At 45.0% G+C, this 23875-nt stretch overlaps 1 protein-coding gene across 2 annotated transcripts in view; it reads left to right on the forward strand.

Moving 5' to 3' along the window:
* PHIP (PHIP subunit of CUL4-Ring ligase complex) overlaps positions 1 to 23875 on the forward strand; it is a 232351-nt gene that overhangs the window by 205014 nt on the left and 3462 nt on the right. For both annotated transcript variants that reach the window (XM_077487347.1, XM_077487346.1), the window contains 3 exons: positions 10663 to 10823; positions 11013 to 11272; positions 11706 to 11876. In XM_077487347.1, the coding sequence (XP_077343473.1) occupies positions 10663 to 10823; positions 11013 to 11272; positions 11706 to 11876 (592 nt within the window). The remainder of the gene's footprint in view (positions 1 to 10662; positions 10824 to 11012; positions 11273 to 11705; positions 11877 to 23875) is intronic.

Below are 23875 nucleotides of genomic sequence, written 5' to 3' on the forward strand. Positions count from 1 at the left end.
TTGCCTTTTGTGCAAGCTTTAAGATTCTGTGATCTGCTATCAACAGCCGGCTGGGTGACAGGCTGGATAATCTAGATCCTTGTAGTCACCCCAGCCTGGCCATCGCGAGCGTGTGCAGACCCCAACTACGCGCTGGGTCTGCCACGACATACCCCTCAGGCTCCACGGGCGGCCATTGAGCGCAATGCTCCGGGGCACACATATGACCGGACTACCGATGTCTTTGTCATAGTGTGCCGTGGCCAGCAGCCACCCAGTACTGCTCGGGAGTGGGTCTGTGATGGGATGTCCCCAGCTCGTCCGGATGGTAAGTACAGCTCTTCCTGCCCCGGCGGGATTGAGCAGCTGGGTATTCCCTGGGAGGTCGATTAGGGGGTCCCTCTACTCTCTCCCTGTCCCTATCCCCCCCCCCCCCCCCCCGTGGGGGATGCTGCATTGCTGGGCTGCTAGCGGGGTCCTCCAGGGGGCTTTGATTTTGGATTGGAGGCTGCGCTGCCTTTGGTCTCTGCTGGTGTCTAGTGTGCATGTGCTGCTGCCATTTAGCGATGTCTGCCGCCATTATCTCTGTTCATTCACTGTGTACAGTTACTTGTCGGCCATTTTCTTTGAGTTTCTGTGGAAAGCATGGTCAAGGGCCATTTTCCCAAAGTTCGGCCATTTTGTTGTAGCTCAGCACGGTTTTTATCCTCAGTGCTGGTCCTTGTAGCTCAGAACAGCGCATTTTCTTGCTCTGGACACAGCCACCTGTAACAGGATGGCGCAGCACTCGGTCGGGGTGGTGAGTCTTGCGGTGGGGGCCCCTCAATCTGCAGCAGCTAGGAGGGTGGGACTGTGCATCTGTCCTAAGTCCCCAAGGGTGGCAGACAGGGTGGGTCAGTATGGCTTCAGAACCTGGTGTTAATTCCCCAGAACGCCATGCAATTGCAACCGGCTCATCTGCGTGCAGTGCCTTTGGACACTTTTTCGACGGTCCTTGAAACGTTCGTTGCCTGGGTGGAGGCTGTGTGCAGGCGCAAAGGTGGTTAAAAGTGTCCTCCGGGGAGAGCTCAGACTCTGGCCCTAAAGTGGCTGGCGGCCCCTGCCCTGATAGATGATGCTGACCAGGACCGATCGGACAGTGAGGATGATTCCCCATCCGGGTCCATGCAAGACAAAGCGCTAGTTGGAGCACTTATCACAGCTTTGCGTGATACCCTGATAATTCAGGATACAGCAGAATCCTCTGCTGAAGTAGTGGTCCCTTTTGCTTCCCGTAAGCCAGCCCGTACACCTAAGATGTCTTTATTTCGATAAGTTCATATACAAGGAATGGGGAAGCCCGCAGCGGACCTTCCCGGCCCCTAAAAGAATGGCGGTACGCTACCTCTTTGAGGTGAGCCTTCTTAAAAAATTGTCAGCTCCTCCAGTCGTGGACCTCCCAGTATCAAGGTTAAACAAAGTAACCACTAACCCGGTAGAAGGGACTCTTGCATTTAAGGACCCTACCGACAGGAAGGCTGAAGCAGTGGCCCATTCCTTGTTTATGGTGGGGGGGTCAGCAATACGACCAGTACTGGCCACAGCACTAGTGTCGCAGACACTTACTGAATGGGAAAAACTTTTGCACCGTGAATTGGAGGAGCAGCAGGCTACTCCAGTCTGCGTGGAACTAGCAGACCAGTTAATGCACGGCTTTAAGTACGTTTGTGACACTGTCCTGCATACGCTTCCCTTGTGCTCCAGGGCTTCAGTGTAAGCAGTGGTGCTGTGCCTGATGTGGCTAAAATGCTGGTCTGCGGACCAGGCATCCAAAAAAGCCTTGATGGATCTACCCTTCCTTGGTGAGCGGCTATTTGGAGTCTCGTTGGATGGCATTATTAGGAATGTCACAGGTGGGAAGAGCACCTTGCTCTCACAGTCCAGGAAGAGTAAGGAGCCACGCCGCAGCAAGGACCCTCATTTTCCGCTCAAGAGACTTTTCCGTCCGCCCGGGACTTCGGCTAAACGCTCCCAGTCCAACAGGGCAACTACTGAGGGACAGAAACGTCCCTGGACATGCGCCTAACAAAAATGCTTCTGCTTGATGGTTTGCCCCTGCCCGTCACTCGGTTGAGGGGTCGCCTTCGGGAGTTTGCAGCCTGGTGGGCCTCTCGGCTGTCGGACCACTGGGTCTGCAAACTGATTTCATCGGGCTACAAGATAGTTTCTCTCTTGGCCACCAAACAGATTCTTCCCCCTCCAGCATACCCTTACTCCCAGCTCGGCGGGAGGCCCTGTTGGGGGCAGTATGGGACCTGCTAAGCCACGGGGTGATAGTGCCTGTTCCTGAATCTGAAAAGTTTCAGGGGTTCTACTCCAATCTATTTGTAGTCCCCAAAAAGGAAGGGGTACATCCAATCTTGGACCTGAAAGCCCTTAATTGCTTTGTAAAAGTACAGAGTTTCTGAATGCAATTGGTTCGCTCACTTGTCGATACACTCCATCAGGGGGACTCTCTGGCGTCTTTGGACATCCAGGACGCGTGCCTGCACATACCCATATGCCTCAGGCGTCAGAGGTTTCTGCGATTTGCAGTAGAGGAGGCCCACTTGTGGCTCTCCCCTTTTGGCTTGGCTTCAGCACCCCGAGTGTTTACCAAGGTATTGGCTCCAATTTTGGCATTGTTGTGACAACACAGGATCGCAATCATGGGTTACTTAGACTATCTCCTCTTGAGAGCAGCTTCCGCCTCAGAATTAAAGGAGGATGTGGTGATCACCATGCAAACCCTGCAGGAATTTGGGTGGCTGTTGAACCTCAAAAAGTCGGTGCTTATGCAGACTCAGTGACTGGAGTACTTAGGCTTACTGCTGGACTCTGTGGAAGCAAGAGTTTCTCCCTTCAGACAAACTGCAGACTCTCAGAGCTGCGGTGAAGCTGTTTATGAACCGCTGGTGGTCCTCGCTGCGCTTCTGCAGTCGAGTTCTGGGTCTCATGGTGGCATCCTTCGAGGCAGTACCGTACGCCCTGGTTCACACCAAAGTCTAGCAGAAGGAGATATTGACAAAATTTTATTTTATTTCAGTTACTTATATAGTGCCATCAATTTACGCAGAGCTTTACATATACATTGTACATTCACATCAGTCCCTACCCTCAGGAAGCTTTCTATCTAAGGTCCCTAACTCACATTCATACATACTAGTGACAATTTAGACAGGATCCAATTAACCTAGCAGCATGTCTTTGGAGTGGGGAGGAAACCAGAGTACCCGGAGGAAACCCACGCAGGCACAGGGAGAACATGTAAACTCCAAGCAGGTATTGTCATGGTTGGGATTCGAACCAGTGACCCTTCTTACTGCTAGGCAGAAGTGCTATCCACTACACCACTGTGCCGCCCAAAAATGGCACAAATCTCCGTTATCACTGGATCGGCAGATTTGGGTGAGCCTGTCAGTCAGGGACTCCCTGCTCTGATGGCTGAGATCCCCAGCACTTCGGTCCGGGAAGTCGTTCTTCCTACCTCTGCATTGGACAGTGATCACAATGGATGAAAAGAGAAGAAGAGAGGGGCGCCTCTGGGTGCAGATTTTTTCCAAAAACTTTATTTACAATGTGACAGTAGTAAGATTTGCACTCACATTTAGAAGGTTAAAAGTAGGCATTTATCACAAGAGAGGTCATCTGGTGTATCTGATTAAGGACGTCAGCCAGTAATCCGGTCCACATCTGTCCTTCCTGTTCCTCTCAGCGTTGTCCACTACTGATGTTAGAGAAATGCCGGCTTGTGGTGGACGCAGAGTATGTAAACTCAGAACAATTGCCGATCAATGTGCTCGAGCTCCGAGCAATCAGGCTATGCCTCTCCACATGGTTGATGAGACTGAGAGGGCGTCTGATCAGGATCCACTCAGACAACGCCACGGCAGTGGCATATGTCAACCATCAAGGAGAAACAAGAAGCTCTGCTGTAGCACAGGAGGTCGCTCACATCCTTCGGTGGGCAGAGCGACATGTACCGGCCCTGTCGGCCATATACATACCAGGAGTAGAAAACTGGCAGGCGGACTATCTTAAGTAGCCAGATGCTGGACCCAGGAGAGTGGTCGTTGCATCCGGAGGTGTTCAGGCTCTGTGCCTGCGGTGGGGCACACCAGACATGGATCTCCTGGCCTCCCCACTCAATCGAAACGTGCCGAGGTTCGTATCCAGGGCAAGAGATAATTGGGCGGGCGCGTCGGACGTGTTGGTGACTCCATGGGCTCAGTACCGACTGATCTACGCCTTTCCTCCGCTAAAACTGTTACCACGTCTGCTCCACAGTGGAGGCTGAGGGAATTCCAGTGATACTGATTGCCACAGATTGGCCTCGGCGTCCCTGGTATGCCGACCTAGTACGCCTGGTTGCGGGCGCTCCCTGGTGGCTACCGATGCGAGAAGACCTTCTGTCTCAAGGTCCGATTCTCCATCCTAGTTTACCATCGCTGGTTTTAACGCCATGGCTGTTGAGAGCCAGGTGCTAAAGAACCGAGGCCTGTCTGACTTGGTGATTTCAACTATGTTGGTGGCACAGAAATCTTCTAGGAAGATAGACCATCGTACATGAAAGGCTTATATCTCCATGTGTGAGTAGATGGGGTGGCATCCGCGCACCTATTCCGTTTCCAGGCTTCTGCTGTTCCTACAACGAGGAGTAGACCAGAATCTGGCTTTAAGCACCATCAAGGGACAGATATCAGCCTTGGCTGTCTTTTTTCAATGACCCCTGGCATCTCCCTCTCTAGTGAGCATCTTTGTACAAGGGGTCCGACATGTACACCCTGCGGTGCGTCCACCCTTGCCCCCTTGGGATCTGAACCTGGTGCTATTGGCGCATCAGAAGCTGCAGTTTAAGAACATCAGGGAAATTCCCTTGTTGACTCTTTCTCAGAAAGTGGTCTTCCTAGTGGCCATTACATCTGCCAGGAGGGTTTCTGAACTGGCGGCCTTGTCTTGCAAGTAGCCCTATCTGGTTATCCACAGGGATAAGGTGGTGTTGCGTCCACAACCTTCTTTTCTGCCGAAGGTGGGTTCGGCCTTACATCTCAATGAAGACATTGTGTTTGCATATCAGTGTCCTAAGCCGACACATCTTAAGGAGGTGCCCCTCCATTCCCTGGATGTGGTCTGGGCTCTAAGGGTATATCTGTCTTCCACGGCTCCCTTCCGGAAGTCATATTCTCTGTTCGTTTCGGTGGCTTGTCTGAAAAAAAGGGATGGCGGTTACATCAGCCACCATTTCTAGGTGGCTCAGACAGATTGTGGTCCAGGCTTACGCTTTAAAGGGGCAGGTGCCCCCTTTTGCTGTCACGGCCCATTCCACCAGGGCAATTGGGACCTCTTGGACTTTCCGAAATGAATCGTCAGTTGCTAAAGTGTGTAAGGCGGCGACTTGGTCATCCATTCACACTTTTATAAAGTTCTACAAAGTGGATGTAAGCGCATCTTCTGATGCTTGCTTTGGCCGTAAAGTTTTGCAGGCGGCCGTGTAATGTTGCAATTTTACACTTTCTTCTGTTAAGAGAGAGTTACCCTTTTGAATGTTGATGCGCTCTGATGCATACATTGACCGCAAGTTCCGATGCGGTTGGTTCAGATGGTAACTCCCCCGTTAGGGAGCATCTCTGGTTGTGGGTGAACTTATGTTGCTGTTCTCACCCCTCGTTATGACACTGCTTGGGGACGTCCCTACGGGCAAGATTACTGGAGCTGTGTCAGTCAATGAACGAAAGAGAAATATAGTATTTTTGTACTCATGGTAAAATTCTTTTCTCTGAAGTTCATTGACTGACACAGCTCCAGTAATCTTGACCGTAGGGTTATTACGCCACCTTCGGGAGAGGACAAGGCATAATAACATGTAATACATGTGAAGAGCAGAACTTTACAGTTCCGTCCAGGTAATAACCCCTCAGCCTGCCTCCTGCAGCTCAGTACGTCAACAAGCAGTATAAACGTACTCCGGTAGTAGGAGGGGAGGGTGTTGTGTCATTCAGTGAACTTCAGAGAAAATTTTTTACGGTGAGTACAAAAATCCTATTTTAGTTGCACTAGCCACCAGGGGTAAACTAAATTTGGACCTCCTCCATTGCAGAACTTTTTTTTTTTTTTTTTTTTTAACAGTGTTTGCATACAGAATATTCCTTGGAGTAGATAATGGATTTCTTCCATATTTCGTCCATATTCCATAGAAATTATAATTCAACAATTCTGTGACAAGCCGCCTAAGGAAAAGGAAGCATCTTTACATTGTCATGATTGGAAAAAAGAGCCATCATGGCCTTCCTGACAATTATCAGACTGAGGAGTGTCAAACTCTGCCCTTATTCACTTCTGAGGTTCAGAGAATAGAACAACCAGAAGCACCATTGCAAGGTTGTTAATAAAAAAATTAAAAATATATCAAGGTCTTTCCTGTCAGAAATAATCTAAGCACAGTCTGAAAGAGACTTAGCAGCCTTCTGAACTGATAGAGCCAGAATAGAGCCAGAATATCACTTGCGCAGATCTGTAAAGTGACAACCTAGACTAGCTTATCTTCTCAAGCTGTGATTTTTATAGCACTTCTTTAAAGCTTTTACTCAAGACTCTTCTCTACAATGCTACTGAAGGTTTTGTCCAATGTGCAGGTGTCTGCCGTGGTCGTCCTCGGCCTCGCTTTTAGACTGTACCACATCCAAAGCTCATTGTTTCAATCACCTCTGTGAGACAAGTATTCTAACTGGTAGACTTATCTTGCAAAAAAAAAAAAAACACTTGATTTTGCATAGGGACTAGGTGGTAAAGACCCAGACGAACCCTGCTGAAGGTAGTCTGACTTTCGGCTTTAACAGGACATTGTTTTCACATTCCTTTTGGCTCCTTTTTATCAAAAGGAACTTTCCTTTCATTCTCTGGATATGGCTTGGGCTGTGCAAGCTTTTTTCAGGGCTTCTTTCCAGATTTTACTCTTAAAGGGTCCATCTCCAGGTGGCTCATCTTATAACTGATTCTCTTTCCTGTTAAGACTCACTCCACCAGGGCTGTAAAAGCCTTGTGGGGTTTTTGGCAAGGGTTTCCTGGATTTGCACAGCTGGTCTTCTGTTCTCGAGTTTTGAAGTTCTACCAGATTGACGTTTATACCTGAAGCTGGCATCTTATCAGGTATAAAGTCCTTAAGGCAGGCATGTCCAAAGTCCGGCCCGCGGGCCAATTGCGGCCCGCGGTCCGGTTTTGAACGGCCCGCCTGGTCTTTCTCAATTTATTGTGCTGCGGGATCAGGGCTGTCAGATCAGCCGATCCCCGACACTGTGAGAAGCTCCGTGAGCTTCAAAAGTGAAAGTAAAGTGCAGAGGAGTGTGCTGTGCTCTCTGCTTCCCCCTACAGTGCAGTACCCGGCTGAATGAGGAAGCTGCAAAGGTACTGTACTACAAGCTAGATTAGTGTTAAAAAGGCCTTTATTCATGTGTGTGTGTGTATGTATGTATGTATGTATGTGTATGCATGTGTCTGTATTTGTGTGCATGTATGTCTGTATGTCTGTGTGTGTGTGTGTGTGTATGTGCACATGTGTCTGTATGTGTGTGCACATGTGTCTGTATGTGTGTGTGTGCACATGTGTCTGTATGTGTGTGTGTGCACATGTGTCTGTATGTGTGTGTGTGCACATGTGTCTGTATGTGTGTGTGTGTGCACATGTGTCTGTATGTGTGTGTGTGTGCACATGTGTCTGTATGTGTGTGTGTGTGCACATGTGTCTGTATGTGTGTGTGTGTGCACATGTGTCTGTATGTGTGTGTGCACATGTGTCTGTATGTGTGTGTGTGCACATGTGTCTGTATGTGTGTGTGTGCACATGTGTCTGTATGTGTGTGTGTGCACATGTGTCTGTATGTGTGTGTGTGCACATGTGTCTGTATGTGTGTGTGTGCACATGTGTCTGTATGTGTGTGTGCGCATGTGTCTGTCTGTGTGTGTGTGTGTGTGTGTGTGTGCACATGTGTCTCTGTGTGTGTGTGCACATGTGTCTCTGTGTGTGTGTGCACATGTGTCTCTGTGTGTGTGTGCACATGTGTCTGTATGTGTGTGTGCACATGTGTCTGTATGTATGTGTGTGTGTGTGCACATGTGTCTGTATGTGTGTGTGTGCACATGTGTCTGTGTGTGTGTGCACATGTGTCTGTATGTATGTGTGTGTGTGCACATGTGTCTGTATGTGTGTGTGTGCACATGTGTCTGTATGTGTGTGTGTGCACATGTGTCTGTATGTGTGTGTGTGCACATGTGTCTGTATGTGTGTGTGTGCACATGTGTCTGTATGTGTGTGTGTGCACATGTGTCTGTCTGTGTGTGTGCACATGTGTCTGTGTGTGTGTGCACATGTGTCTGTATGTGTGTGTGTGCACATGTGTCTGTATGTGTGTGTGCACATGTGTCTGTATGTGTGTGTGCACATGTGTCTGTATGTGTGTGTGTGTGCACATGTGTCTGTATGTGTGTGTGCACATGTGTCTGTGTGTGTGTGTGCACATGTGTCTGTATGTGTGTGTGCACATGTGTCTGTATGTGTGTGTGCACATGTGTCTGTATGTGTGTGTGCACATGTGTCTGTATGTGTGTGTGCACATGTGTCTGTATGTGTGTGTGCACATGTGTCTGTATGTGTGTGTGCACATGTGTCTGTATGTGTGTGTGCACATGTGTCTGTATGTATGTGTGTGTGTGTGTGCACATGTGTCTGTATGTGTGTGTGTGTGTGTGTGTGTGTGTGTGTGCACATCTGTATGTATGTGTGTGTGTGCACATCTGTATGTATGTGTGTGTGTGCACATCTGTATGTGTGTGTGCACATCTGTATGTGTGTGTGTGCACCTCTGTATGTATGTGTGTGTGTGCACATCTGTATGTGTGTGTGTGCACATCTGTATGTGTGTGTGTGCACATCTGTATGTGTGTGTGTGCACATCTGTATGTGTGTGTGTGCACATCTGTATGTGTGTGTGTGCACATGTGTATGTGTGTGTGTGCACATGTGTCTGTATGTATGTGTGTGTGCACATGTGTGTGTATGTATGTGTGTGTGCACATGTGTCTGTATGCACATGTGTCTGTGTGTGTGTGCACATGTGTCTGTATGTATGTCTGTATGTATGTGTGTGTGCACATGTGTCTGTATGTATGTCTGTATGTATGTGTGTGTGCACATGTGTCTGTATGTATGTCTGTATGTATGTGTGTGTGCACATGTGTCTGTATGTATGTCTGTATGTATGTGTGTGTGCACATGTGTCTGTATGTATGTCTGTGTGTATGTGTATGTGTGTGTGTCTGTATATATGTCTGTATGTACGTGTGTGTGCACATGTGTCTGTATGTGTGTGCATGTGTGTCTGTATGTATTTCTGTATGTGTCTGTAAGTATGTGTATGTGTGCACATGTGTCTGTATGTATGTCTGTGTGTGTGTGTGTGTGTGCACATGTGTCTGTATGTATGTGCGGCGTGCATTTGTCTGTATGTGTGCCTGCATTTGTGTGCTTGTGTCTGTGTGTATGTTACTTTTAATCCGGACCCCCCTCCCCCCATTCTTATACCATCAAAACTGCTTTTGTAGGGCTTGTGTGTGATATTAGCCAGGACTGCTGCTCCTCTGAAAAGCAATCCATGCACAGATCTCTTTGCAGAGGCATTTGAATGGCGGTAAATAGGCATTATGTTGCCTCCTCACCACCTGTTTTAAGCCCATAAATGCAACATCTGTGGCTGCGTACTGTGTGTAGGGCAGCCCATTAATTTCAATGGACTTTCCTACTCACAAAAATGCAGGGCAAGAAGTTCCCGAGCTTTTTTTTTTTTTTTTTTTTTATTGCACTGCACCAAAAGCACCCTACATTTTCCAATGTGTGGGGTACCATTAAGAATTAACGGTGCCCCCTAAAGTGCAGAGCATTCGTCTGTGTGTTGGGAACGAGTGCAACAAAGGCAAGAGAATTCTTGTTGGGCCGTGTATTGGTGCTCGGATGGACACACTTAGACCGAATTTTCAATGGTTCAAAGAATGTCAGGCAAAATGGTCGGCCCTCACGCATGTTCACTTCATCAAATCCGGCCCACTTTGAAAAAAGTTTGGACACCCCTGCCTTAAGGTATCTTTTTGAGCTGTAGGCAGTCTACAGTTATTTTTAGTTTGGGATTATTGCCAGTTGTTGCTGTGTTGCCCACCCCTCATTTGTACTTATTTTGGACATCCCAAAGTTTTAAGACTTGCTGTGTCCCTCAACTGATGACAAAGGAAATAGAATTTTGTACTCGCCATTAAATTAAATACTTTCTTGGAGCCCGTTGAGAAACACAGGTCTCACCTCTCCTGTGTTTATAATCATGCTTTCGGTAATGCTGTGCTGGAATAATGGAGGCATGGGCGTATTAAAGGTTATACCTGGGCTGGTCTGCAGTTTTGTTTGCCCTTCCAATCCTTCTGTATGCAGCAGTACACCCTAATGGCTTAAAACATGCTATGTCTCTTGGTAGAATCCAAGAAAAGGGTTTTACAGTACATACAGAAATGCTTTTTCTCAGGTTTTGAGGTATACAAAATCTTATGAGTATAAACCTTTGATTAATAAGATAATTGTTGCTTGTTTTCCTGCATTATTACAATTCCTGCTTTACCTTTCCTTTATAGATCTATAGCATGAGTTTGCGATTATCTGCATTCTTTGAGGAGCGTGCCGGCACTATTTTAACAGATTATCGCTCTGCCATGAAATTTCATCAGAGGAGCGCGATACCCAAACGCAAGAATAAAAGGAATCGAAGTAGCTCTTCCAGCAGTGCAGCATCTAGGTAATTTGGCAACGTTTTTAGTAACCCAAATGCCACTTTACTATTATAGTACATGTTGGGTTTGTTTTTGTACATACATTTTAAGCATAAGAAAAGCAAATGTGCTCTAAAAGCATTATGTAGCATTTTTTAAATATTTTTAATATAAGGTTTGGTGGTTTTAATATGTAACTTGTGCTTTTATTAAAGTCCTGAAAGAAAAAGAAAATATGTGAAACAGCCAAAGCAGGAAAACGCAGCAATGCCTTCAGGACTGCCCAACCCACGTTCAGCAGTTCAAAAGGTGCCAGCTGCTCAAACAAATGGCAAAGGAGCAGAATCCAGTCCATTGGCCCGCACAAGGAGTTACAAGCGTTCTATAGAGCCAGTTTCTGCTGATAAACCATCTACATCTTCACCTAAACCCATGACAACAAGATTGAATAATGCTGCAGCTCCAGGAAAAACAGGTATGTTGTAAGTTAGTATTCTAAAATGTAGATGTGTATCGCTAGCTGATTTGGGTTTTTAACTCATGTATGTACAGATTGGGGGACGCAAGCAACCTCTGCAATATAAGCCAACAACCCATTGATAGGTGGGGGAAGGAAAACCAAAATTGCTTGCCCTTTAGTGGGAAATAAACTAATTCTGCATGGAAATAGAGCTAAGATTTAGCAAGGTGTCCTAGAAAGCGACTGCAAAGTGAATTGTTTTGAGAGCTTTTTTCTGTTCATTAGAAATACATCTAGTGCTAAAAACATGCCCAGGATAGTTTATACAAGGGGAGTTTTCTACAGTGATTATTATATGGTACTGTACATATATTGTACTATTAAGAATATTTCAGAATAAGTTATTTACATGTTAACTAATATGTTTTATGTTGCGTTTTTTCTTCAGTAGCAATAGTTGAAAACTCAGTTAAACATCCTAGAAATCAGAGTACTCCAAGCAGTATCAGCCAGCCAATGACAACCACCCAGCTTAAAAAGAACAGTGTGCCCAAAGAAAACCTGGAAAAGGAGAAGTCTCTGAAACGCAAGATGAAAGGGATGTGTAGTCAACCACAAGGTAGCTATAATGTGTACATGCCTTGATGTAAAGAGGAGATTCAGTGTTAAAATATTTAGTCTTGGGGGTTCCTAATTTTTGCCATTCTACTGATAGTTAACTTTGGTCATACACCACATTTTGGGAGAAAGCAGGCTGACATTTTACAGTACTCATTTAGACCTTGGATGGATTATATTGCCTTTTTATTACAGGCTAGTGATATAACACATGACAACTAAATGAGATTCATGAAAGCCCGCTCTTGCCAGACAAACCTTTAGACATTCTATGCTAAGCTGTCATCTAGATTGAGGAAGTCCTGTGGACATGGCATATCTGAATTTCACTAAGGCATTCTTTATACTACCCCATAAATGCTTAATTTACAAATTAAGCTCTTTTGGCATTGATGAGAACATGTACCAGGATAGAAAACTGGTTACGGGAACATGTCCTAGGGTGGTGTTGGCATATATTTCTGAATGGTCTGCAGTTATGAGCGGGGTACCCCATGGTTCTGTCTTGGGACCAATTCTGTTCTAACTTGCTCATAAATATAGAGTTTGGACTATTTATTCCAATCTCAGTCTTTGCTGATACAAAGCTAACCAGGGAATAACTTACAAGAGGACCTAGTTAAAATAAAGGGAGGATAGCTATATGGCAGATGAGGTTTAATATTGAAAAACGTATCTGGAAAGTACTCGCAGCGCTTCACTTTTTCCACATTTTGTTACAGCCTTATTCCTGAATGGATTAAATTCATTATTTTCCTCAAAATTCTACAAACAATACCTCATAGTGACAGCGTGAAAAAGTTTGTTTCCTTTGCAAATTTATTAAAAATAAAAAACAAAAATAAAAACTCACGTGTACAGAAGTGTTCACAGCCTTTGCCATGATACTCAAATTGAGCTCCAGCGTTTCTCTGTGGAGAGGTGAGAACTTTCCAGAAGAACAACTATCTCAGCGGCACTCCACCAATCAGGCCTGTATGGTCAAGTGGCCAGACGGAAGCCACTCCTCAGTAAAATTTACTTGATAGCCCATCTGGAGTTTACTAAAAGGCACCTGAAGGACTCTTAGACCAATACAATTCTCTGGTCTGATGAAACAAAGGTTGAACTCTTGCATCATGTCTGTAGGAAATCAGGCACTGCTCATCACCTGCCCAATACCATCCCTACAGTGAAGCATGGTGATGGCAGCATCATGCTGTGTGGTTGTTTTTCAGCGGCTGGAACTGGGAGACCAGTCAGGATTGAGGGAAAGATGACTGCAGCAATATACATACACATTCTTGATGCAAATCTACTCCAGCACTCTTGACCTCAGACTGGGGTGAAGGTTTATCTTCTAACAGGACAACAACCCTAAGCACACAACCAAGATAACAAAGGAGTGGCTACAGGACAACTCTGTGAATGTCAGAGCCCAGGCTTGAATTTGATTAAACATTTCTTTAGAGAGCTGAAAACAGCTGTGCACCAGCACTCCCCATCCAACCTGATGGAGCTTGAGAGGTTCTGCAAAAAGCACTAGGAGAAAATGCCCCAAAATAGGTGTGCCAAGTTCGTAGCATCATACTCAAATAGACTTGAGGCTGTAATTGGTGCCAAAGGTTCTTCAACTAAATATTAAGCAAAGGCTGTGAATACTAATGCAAATTTTTTTTCATTTTTTTATTTATAATGTGCAAAGATTTCAAACAAACTTCTTTTACATTGTCATTATGAGGTATTGTTTGTGGAATTTTGAGAAAAATAATGAATTTAATCCATTTTTGAATAAGGCTGGAACATATAGCAAGATGTGGAAAAAGTGAAGCGCTGTAAATACTTTCCAGATGCACTGTACTTGGGAGCTAAAAATATGAATGCATGTTACTCGCTAGGGGGTAGAAACTTTTAAGGGTAATTGAGGATGGAACATTATCTGGGGGTCCTGGTAGATCACAGGCTCAGCGATAGCGAGGCTAGCGGACTATTAGCGTAGATTAAAAGGGGATGTACTCAAAAGATAGAACTATAATTCTACCTATTTACAAAACTCTGCTTTGGCCACATCTTTAAGTGTCGTCCAGTTCTGGTCACCAATCCTCAGGAATGTGCTGGAACTGCAGGGAGTCCAGAGAAGGGCAGGCAAGTTTAATAAGGGTTCGGGAGGACCTCTGTTATAAGGAACACTATAAATCTTATTCTCCCTGGAGAAGAGACACTTAACCACTTCAGGACCAATCCTATTTGTGACACTTGTTGCTTACAAGTTCTAATTGGTGTTTTTTGCTAGAAAATTACGTAGAACTCCCAAACATATATGAAAGACCCCAAACCCCTTTTTTGCACTTAAAAGTATTCAAAACGACAAGATCAGCGGTTTTCGATTTTATAAAATCGGCACCGTTGGCTGCCGAGTAAACCGGAAGTGGCGCCGTGATGTCACTTCCGGGTTACTGCATTGGAGACCCAATCAAAGCCGATTCCGGCTTTGTTCAGGACTTCAGCCAGCTGGTCGCTCGGGTTTCCTGCTGGTACGGGAGACCTTGGCATTGTGGTGGAGGTGCAGGGGCCGTCCCCTCCTCTTACTGCTGCTTGTGATTACAGCTGTGTGGCTCTATACGGTCAACAAGATAAAGAAGCAGCAGCAAGCAACTACATAACATCAAGCCTATTTATTGTAAATCCTTCACAGTGAGTATAGTCAGCAGCAGACTAGTTTTGGCGATAAGCCTTGTTCAAGTTTGTTGAAAAGCATTAACATTTATACATAAAAAAAAAAAACACATGACTACTGCTCCTCTCCAGTCAGCAATGTGTTCAATTAAAATCAAGTGATTACAAATTGTCAACAGATGTGAAGATGAGAAGTGAGAAGCACAGAGTCTAGCTATAATACAACACATGAGATACAAAACAGACTGTCTTGACATGTGAGAAAATACATGTATTAAAAGTTCTGAGAGAATCTTTAATGAAAAAATATAGATTTCAAAATCCATAAGATATGAAATGTAAAGACTATACATAAACATACCTATACACGTTCAAGGTGTTTCACAAGCAATGGGCATAATACAATGCCCATAACTCCAGTACTTTTTATGAAACGAGTTAAAAAAAAAAAAAGGTCCACATCATAGTGGTGGTTCATTCCTGCAGGTACCCTTGTCTGTAGGTGGAAAATCCACCAGACTTGGCCGAATTGGTTGTTCCAACATAAAAGCCGATCGCCCACTCTAAAAAAAAAAAATAAAAAATAATAAAAAAAAAAAAAATCTGTACCGGGGTGATGGCTCTGGCTGCAGGCATCACCCGGGTGCAACCACTTACCCAAAATGATGTGCATGTATGTGATTTGGCGGCAAGTTAAGCTGGGATATGATCGCAACATACAAATAGTATAATATATATTATATTTAAATGAAGACTAGCATTGGGAGAATGTGTGTTGAGCTGTCATTCAAACCTAATAAACATGTGCATATCAAATATACTCTGTGTGTATGTATATATGTATGTGTGTGTGTGTATATATATATATATATATATGTGTGTATGTATGTGTATATATAATATATATGTATACGCACACTATATATAGAATGCAATACCCTAACTACCGAGACCTGCGGTGTGCCTTGGCCTAGCTGGTCAGTGTTGCTAAAAGAGGGCAAAAAAGACCCGAAAGTATAGGTGATGAGAGAGCTTGATTAAGGGTAGGTAACGATCAGTCTAGTAAATTAGCAAACGCCCGGAGGGCTTCAGTATACGTATCTGTTATGTATCAGCTATAACAGGAGGAATTCCAGCGTCCCACAAATTTAAGTTCCTTTTTGGAACCTGCAGGTTTCCTCTTGGGGTTTTTAAGCAGCAATGAGAAACAAAAAAGTTGTAAAAAATAGTTGATTTGATTATCCAAAACACTGATGGTTTAGCATAAGGTACACAAAATGTTTTAAAATATGAGCTCTGGTATACATTGTGCGAAAAGCTTTTTATTGGTAGAAGGAAATGCAAATACAAACAAGATACATTAAATACAAATAAAGTCCCATGACATTTAATTAAGATCACACTCTGGTATACAGAATAGCCCAATGCATTTCCACCTTTGGGAAGATTATGGTCTTCAGGGGGGAGAAGGGGAAAATTATTTCCACATTTCTGTAAGTATACCAAAAAAGACAAATTGAAGCATTTCATTACATTACAATTACCATTATTTATTTCTGTTCATAATATATTACCCTTTCCACCAAGGGCTATTTCCGCACAGGCCAGAGACTTTGCTTAAAACAACCCCCACATCCTCCTTCCTGAAGGTGATCCTTACAGAAATGTGGAAATCATTTTTCCCTTCTCCCCCTGAAGACCATAATCTTCCCAAAGGTCAAAATACATTGGTGTATTCTGTATACCAGAGTGTGATCTTAAAAATACATTCCCATCACATTTAATGTATCTTGTTTGGCATAAAATTGTATTTGCATTACCTTCTACCAACAAAAAGCCTTTCGCACAATGTATACCAGAGCTCATATTTTAAAACATTTTGTGTACCTTATGCTAAACCATCAGTGTTTTGGATAATAAAATCAACAATTTTTTACAACTTTTTCGTTTCTCATTGCGTGCCTTAAAAACCCCAAGGGGAAAGCTCCAGTTTGTATTTTCAATACGACAGTGGGTGTGCAGCTAACTCAGATTCTTCTATGTGCCCTTTCCCAACCATAGGAACCTGCGAAACTGCCCAGAACCCAAATAAATGTTCTGTAATGATTTGGATTAAGCCTAGTTACAGAGAAAACAGACCTGAGAATGAACTGCTAGCAGTGATGGGATACGTGGGGGTAAGGGAGCAAGGGCTGACCCAAGGAGCCCCTGCGAAATAATTGCATTGAAGATCAATCGCTTCAAAAGGGACACCAGTTAAGTAGCTCTGTAAAATTCCCACAAACCCCTGGCCGGTCTGTCTATTCTTGGTATGGGAGCTTTTGAGAGGGGTGAACCGCAAAAATGTATGACCTGTGAGGAGTTTTCAGGGGCCTGTAATGCAGAACATCTGATATATTCTGGAACTTGCTGGCGAATAAGGCCAATATGCTGTGGCAATATGCATTACAGCCAAAGTCTGGAACCTGAGAAATCTACCAACCCCCGATCCACCTGATAGAAAAATTAGTTATGGCCAAATCCTCTGCGACTCTGAGCTCTCTGACCAACCGGTCCCTATGTGGCTGTAACTGCCAGAATTGGGCAAATTTATGAATTATGCGCAAACTAGGGCAGAAAAAAAACTTCTGGGGGCCAAACCAATTGAGTCATCGGCGACAAACACTCTGACAGCCCAGCTCGTGGTTGTAGAATAACATGGAGAGACCATTCCAGATGCACAAAAAACGGTCCCACAAGTATAAAGTCGGGGTCCTAAAACAGGGGAAGGAGGCTAGACTGCATTCCGAGGAAGAATTCTCATGGCCTGATACAGCATACCCAAAAATGGCTGAGAGCCCCCCCCCCCCCTTTTGAACAGAGGATCGGACCAAAAATGAATGGTCCAACGTGTCCGACCAGTTCTGCAGGTACCCTCGCAAGCGAGATAAGATCCGACAGTGAAACCCAAAAATAATGCTTTTTCTTTATCGTACATCATGGGACACAAAGCCTTAAAAAATTTATGGGATATGGGCCACCTACAGGTGTTGACACTGGTATACCTAATACAGGAAGTTGACTCCCCTATATAACCTTCCAGGAGTACCTCAGCTTTTTCGCCAGTGTCTAAGGTGTTGGTAACAAGTGAAGATGTGCACTGAGGAGCTCCAGGAGGGATCCATGCTGGATTTTAATAAAAACCTCCACAACCTGATCCATCCATGTCACTGCAGCCACAGGATGATACCCAGGCCTCCCATAGAAGAACAAGTTTATGCCTGTAACGCTTCCCTTTGAGGGCTGGACCCTAGGAACCAGGACTCTTTTTGGGCTTGCTACATTACCTAAAGTTGTCCTGCGGGGTGCTATACAGGTCCAAAGGAGTAGAATCCCTATTAAGGGACTCGGCCTTTGAAGGTTTAACTACGCTGCCCACCGCGGTGGGTGAAATTTGGATCTGTCTGTTTTCAGCAGTATCTTGCAGCGTGGTAAAGGTAAGAGAAAAGCTTAGGAACTGCAAAGTCCACCTATGACTTTTCTTTCAATATGTAATGTATTGCCTTAAAGTCTTCTCTAGAGGCAGTAAGACTACACATAACCTTTCAATCTGTGCTACAACAGTGTGGGTGTCCTAGCATCTGGAGGGGGGGGGGGGTCTTTATCCCCCCCCCCCCAATTGGGGAAACTGCATGGCTGAGGGTGCATGTACTGTGAAGGTACAATTACATCCTGTAAGCAGTAGGCATTGTGACATTCCCAGTATGACAGCACACTTGTAATAACCTCAAACTGCCAAGACCCCCATACACCCCCCAGGGTGGTTTTCTTTTGTTACAAAGAAGCCTCTTCACATAGACAATGACCAGAAGGAGGGGAGGGGGCTGCAGCCACCATGCGGCATCTGTCTTCTCTGAGACCCGAAGCTGTGCCGTTCTCGCGCAGGCTGAGATTTATTTTGAAAGAGGATGAGGGTGGGTTGATGAAGGGGCGTGGCTAAAGTGGTTGGCACTGTGTGTGGACTCTGCATCCTTGTGAAGCGCAAGGCAATCAGGCTTACGCCTGAGAGGTCTAGGAGGGACCCTTATCACTAGATGTGTCTACTAGAGCAGCTAAATGAAGAGCTGCCACAGGAGCGCTGGAGCAATGTGAGGGGTGTGCGTTTTCAGTACAGGAAAAGACAGTGTTTAGCATCAGTTTAATCTATGTTGCCATTGTTTTTTGTTACTATTGCTCAGCAAATAGTATGTTTCTTAGAGTGCCTCTGCTTTTATGCTTAGCACTATGGCTTCCAGGTTTACTACCAAGGTACCAAAAGTTCCACCCCCAGCCGCTGAGAACTCCAGTCATGCCTCCACACTGTCATCCTCTCCGGCGATGCCAGCTATGGCAAGCCGGGGGGAGTTTTTGGAACCGATTGGTGCAACTACTAATCGCACTTCAGCCCCTGTATGCATGACTGAAGATGCTTTTTCCTCTGCCTTGCAGGGCTTAGAAGGAAGATTAGCAGCTTTAATCGCATCCTCCATCCAAGGGAATGGTAAGCATGCTAGATGCCCCTCCGCCACCTCAAACCCCTTACCGAGGGAACAGTGGGGACAGGATGAGATATTACCCTCAATCGAGAGGAAAAACTAGCCGACTATTCCTCTGCTGAGGATACAGTTGATGTTTCAGCTTCACAATCTGAGGTACAAATCCTTACGGAGTTCACTCCGCTTTCATTTTACCCCTAACAGGGTTAGCTGAAAGTCTGATTTCTTCCTTGGGTTCTTTGAAACTTTTACAGCCTTTGCATGCGTTTCCTGTCCATGCATTACTAGAAAAGCTTATTTATATTGAATGGGATCATCCGAATAAGCATTTTCTCCTTACAAAGATTCTCAGAATGGAAGGTTCCAGCAATTGACGCTGCAATTTCCAGTGTGAATAAAAGTTTAACTTGTCCAGTAGACAATGCGCAAATGCTCAAAGATCCAACAGATAAGAAACTGGAATTCTTGTTAAAATCCTCTTTTTCCTTGGCAGAGACCGTTACTCGGCCTGCAGTCGCAGCAATAGGCATTTATCAGTCCTTAAAGGACCAGTTCAGAAGCTCTTAAAGAGGTCCCTGCACAACAGAGCCGTGAGTTAGCTGAATTACCAAAGGCATTATGTTTTGCTATAGACTCTATGAAAGATTATTATCACCAGGCGTTCAGCCGAAGCACCTTGCAAAAAGCTTCTGACTAGTTTCACTTTTCATGGGGAGTGGCTATTTGATGATTTGGATAAATACATCCAGACATTTTCTAGTGGAAAGAGTACTCTTTTGCCAGTCAAAAAAAGTATGTCTTTCATTTAAACTGACTTTTTCTCCTACGCCAGAGGCATCTGCCTCTAAGCTGTGTTGATGGCCTCCGCCGTCAGACTCTAGAGAAAAATCTCAGCGTCGGGCACAAAAGAAGACATGGGGCTGCAAATCTGCAAAGCAGAATTCTAAAGCTTCATCATGAAGAGGCGTCTCCTCCTCACCAGAGTAGGGGAAACACTTCTGAAATACTCAGAAGTCTGGCAGAGGGAAATTCTGGACAGATGGGTTCTCTCCACGGTGTCTTTAGGATACAAACTAGAATTTCGGGAGTTTCCACCGTCTCGTTTTCTGAGATCAAATGTTCCCAAAGAGCCAGGGAAAAGGCAGTCCATGTTTCAAGCATTAGACCAATTATTTGCTCAGGGGGTGATCATACAGGTCCCCACAGAAGAGCAAGGTTTGTGGTTTTATTCAAACCTGTTTACGGTACCAAAAGGGAATGTCAAACCCATTCTAGATCTAAGGAATCTAAATCCGTTCCTGAAGATCCACTCCTTTCGCATTGGAGTCGATCAAGTCAGTAGTTTCCATCCTACAAGGTATAGAACTTCTGGCATCCATCAGAGATGCCCCTATATTTGCTGCTCACCAGAGATTTCTGCGGTTCGAAGTTGAACAGCACTTTCCATTTGTAGCCTTGCCCATCGGGTTAGCTACAGCACCCCGGGCGTTCACAAAAGGGTTGGCCCCCACCTCTAGCCAGGCTAAGGGCACAGGGCATAACAGTCTTGGTATACCTAGACAATCTATTGTTAATAGACCAGTCAGTGGCTCGCTTGGAGCAAAACGTACCCATTACCAGTTACCTGGAAAGTCTGGGTTGGATTCCCAACCTAGAGAAGTCTTCCTTAAAACAGCTGAGAAAGCTGGAGTATTGGGCCTGATCATAGACACAGCCCAGAAAAGGGTGTAATTGCCTCCAGCAAAGATCAGCTCCATACGAGAGTTGGTGCAGATGGTCAGGTCGAAATGAAATCCCTCAATTCGCCTTTGCATGAGGTTGTTAGGAAAGATGGTGGCTTCATTCAAAGCAGTTCCCTATGCCCATTTCCATTTGAGACTGTTACAAAACAGTATCCTGTCTGCTTGGAACAAAACGATCCAAGCTGTCCTCAAGAGTGTCCCAAAGCCTCAGTTGGTTACTAACCCAGAATCTGCCGAAAGGGAAATCCTTCAGACCAATTATCTGGAAAGTAGTAACAGTTGCCTTTCAGGCTGGGGAGCAGTGCTAGAGAAGACGACTGTCCAGGGACAGTGGGCAAGAACCAAGAGAGCCTTGCCCATCAACATCCTAGAGATTCGGGCAGTGCATCTGACTCTGCAAACCTGGACTTCCAGGTTAAAGAATTGTCCTGTCAGGATCCAATTTGACAATGCCATGGCTGTTGCCTATATCAATCACTGGGGGGGGCACCAAGAGTCTCTCAGAGGTGAACCATTATCTAACTAACAGAAAATGTTCCCTGCCTATTGGCAGTCTTCATTCCGGGAGTGGAGAATTGGCAGGCGCACTACTTAAGTCGCCAGCAGTTATTCCCGGGGGAATGGTCTCTTCACCCTGTTTTTCGGGCTGTTTGCCAAAGATGGGGGACTCCATACATAGCTCTTCTAGCATCCAGATTCAATATGAAGTTAGTCAACTTTGTGTCCAGGACAAGGGATCCACGCGCATGTGGAACACATGCGCTGATAACCCCGTGGGATCAGTTCTCACTGATCTATGCATTCCTTCCTATTCAGTTGCTGCCGCGACTTCTTTGCAGGATCAAGCTGGAAAGAAAGATGGTAATTCTGGTAGCATCGGCATGGCCCATAAGGTCATAGTACGCAGAAATCGTAAAGATGGCAGTTGAGGGTCCATGGCCCCTCCCACTAAGACCAGCTCTGCTCTCACAGGGGCCAATATTCCATCCTACTTTATGAACGCGAAATTTAACGGCCTGGCTATTGAGAACCACATTCTGCAGAAATGTGGGCTTTCTGGGTCAGTTATCTCTTCTTTGATTAATGCAAGGAAACTAGCTTCCAGAACTATTATTATAGTGTTTGGAAGACTTATGTTTCCTGATGTGAATCCAAGGGTTGGCACCCTGCAATTTGGCATAGAGATATTGGCCCTGAGTACTATTAAGAGCCAAGTCTCAGCCTATCGATTTTATTTCAAAGACCGCTTGCTACGTATTATTTAGTCCAGGGTTTTATGTAAGGGGTGATGTGGATTTATCCGCTAGTTAAATCACCTTTAAGCCCTTGGGACTTGAATTTAGTTTTGTCAGTGTTACAAAAACAGCCATTTGAACTGATACAGCAAGCATATTCCCTTAATCTTTTTGACAAGGAAGCTGGTATTTTTGGTTGCTATATCCTCAGCAAGGAGGGTTTCGGAATTGGCTGCTCTTACTTGTAAAGAGCCATACTTGATTATTCATGAGGACAGAGTGGTGTTGCGCCTTTCACCTGAACCAAGATATTGTCCTGCCGTCGTTTTTTTCCAAAACCATGTTCCAGGGAAGAAAAGTCACCACATTGTCTTGATGTGGTAAGAGCAGTGAAAATCTATTTAAAGGCAACTGCTCAGATTTGTAAGACTGATGTCTTATTTATTCTGCCAGCGGGTTCTAAGAAAGGACAGGCAGCGTCGAAATCCACTGTTGCTAAGTGGATTCAACAAGTGATAATTCAAACTTATGATTTAAGGGGTAAGATTGCCCCTTTTCAAGTTAAGGCGCACTCTACCAGAGCGGTTATTGCTTCTTGGGCAGTGTGTCACCAGGGCTCCATGGCTCAGATCTGCAAGGCCACAACTTGGTCTTCAGTGCATACATTCACAAAATGTTATCGAGTGGATGTAAGGAGGAATGAGGATATCGTCTTCAAGCGCAGTGTGCTGCAGGCAGCAGTATAAGTCCTCAGGTCTGGTGGTGCCCTACGGGTTGTGTCTCCCTCCCCTCGAGTAGAGTTGCTATGGGACGTCCCATTAAGTAATTGAGGCTCTGTGTCCCATGATGTATGATAAAGAAAATGGGATTTTTATAACCGCATACCTGTAAAATCCTTTTCTTGGAGTACATCATGGGACAAAGATGTCCCATCCCTCTTTTTATGGGGTTTAAGTATATTGCTTGGCTACAAAAACAGGTACACCTGGAATGAGGAGGGGTTATATAGGGGAGTCGACTTCCTGTATTGGGTATACCAGTGTCAACAGCTGAAGGTGGCCCATAACCCATTAAATATTAAGGTTCTGTGTCTCATGATGTACTTCAAGAAAAGGATTTTACAGGAAAGCGCTTATAAAAATCCTATTTTTGGCCCCGACCTACCACTTTGTCTGGCTCAGCACCCACCCTGAGAGGAACTGCTGCCTGGTCCTGGGTAACCAGAATCTTCACACAGTAGGAATCAACTAAATTAATAAACCCCTTGCAGTAACCCAAAATCGAATGGAGTGGTCGGCCAAGGTGACAAATAAGCAAGGACTGCTTTTGACCCAAAGGTTAACCTGGTAGTGAAATGACGTTTGTGCCATATGCCATGCCGTAGCAGTTGGGCAGGTCTGATAGAAGTCGTTTCAAAGCATAGGTAAGATCAGCTGGATAGCCAATACCCCCCCAACTGTAGAAAGTGCTGAAATGCCAGATCCACAGACGAGTACTTCGATGAAAATGCTTCCACATGAAAGAGGGCAGTCAAAATGGAAAACTAGATCGGAACCTTGCCACTAGACAAGCCTGGTGTGCCGACGCTCTACCTTCAGAATGACGGTGAAAGAACTGGACTAAGCACCACTCGGAAATTACTGCCTACAGTAACTTATTGACAATGATGGCATGACTGTTTGCTGAAGCCAATATACTACATACGAAAGACACCGATGGAACCCGCATGAAAGTCCCTATCAAAGAAATATTACCATAACCAAGCAAGCTTCGATCACCTATATCCTGTCTTGCAACCGTAACAGGTCATGGAGAGCCCATTTAGCCAACATGAATTTGAGTTAAAGAATAGTG

Source organism: Lithobates pipiens, unplaced genomic scaffold, assembly GCF_037356315.1.
Source record: "Lithobates pipiens isolate NorthernLeopardFrog02 unplaced genomic scaffold, aLitPip1_a1.2 Scaffold_18, whole genome shotgun sequence".
In the NCBI taxonomy this organism is placed as follows: Eukaryota; Metazoa; Chordata; class Amphibia; order Anura; family Ranidae; genus Lithobates; species Lithobates pipiens.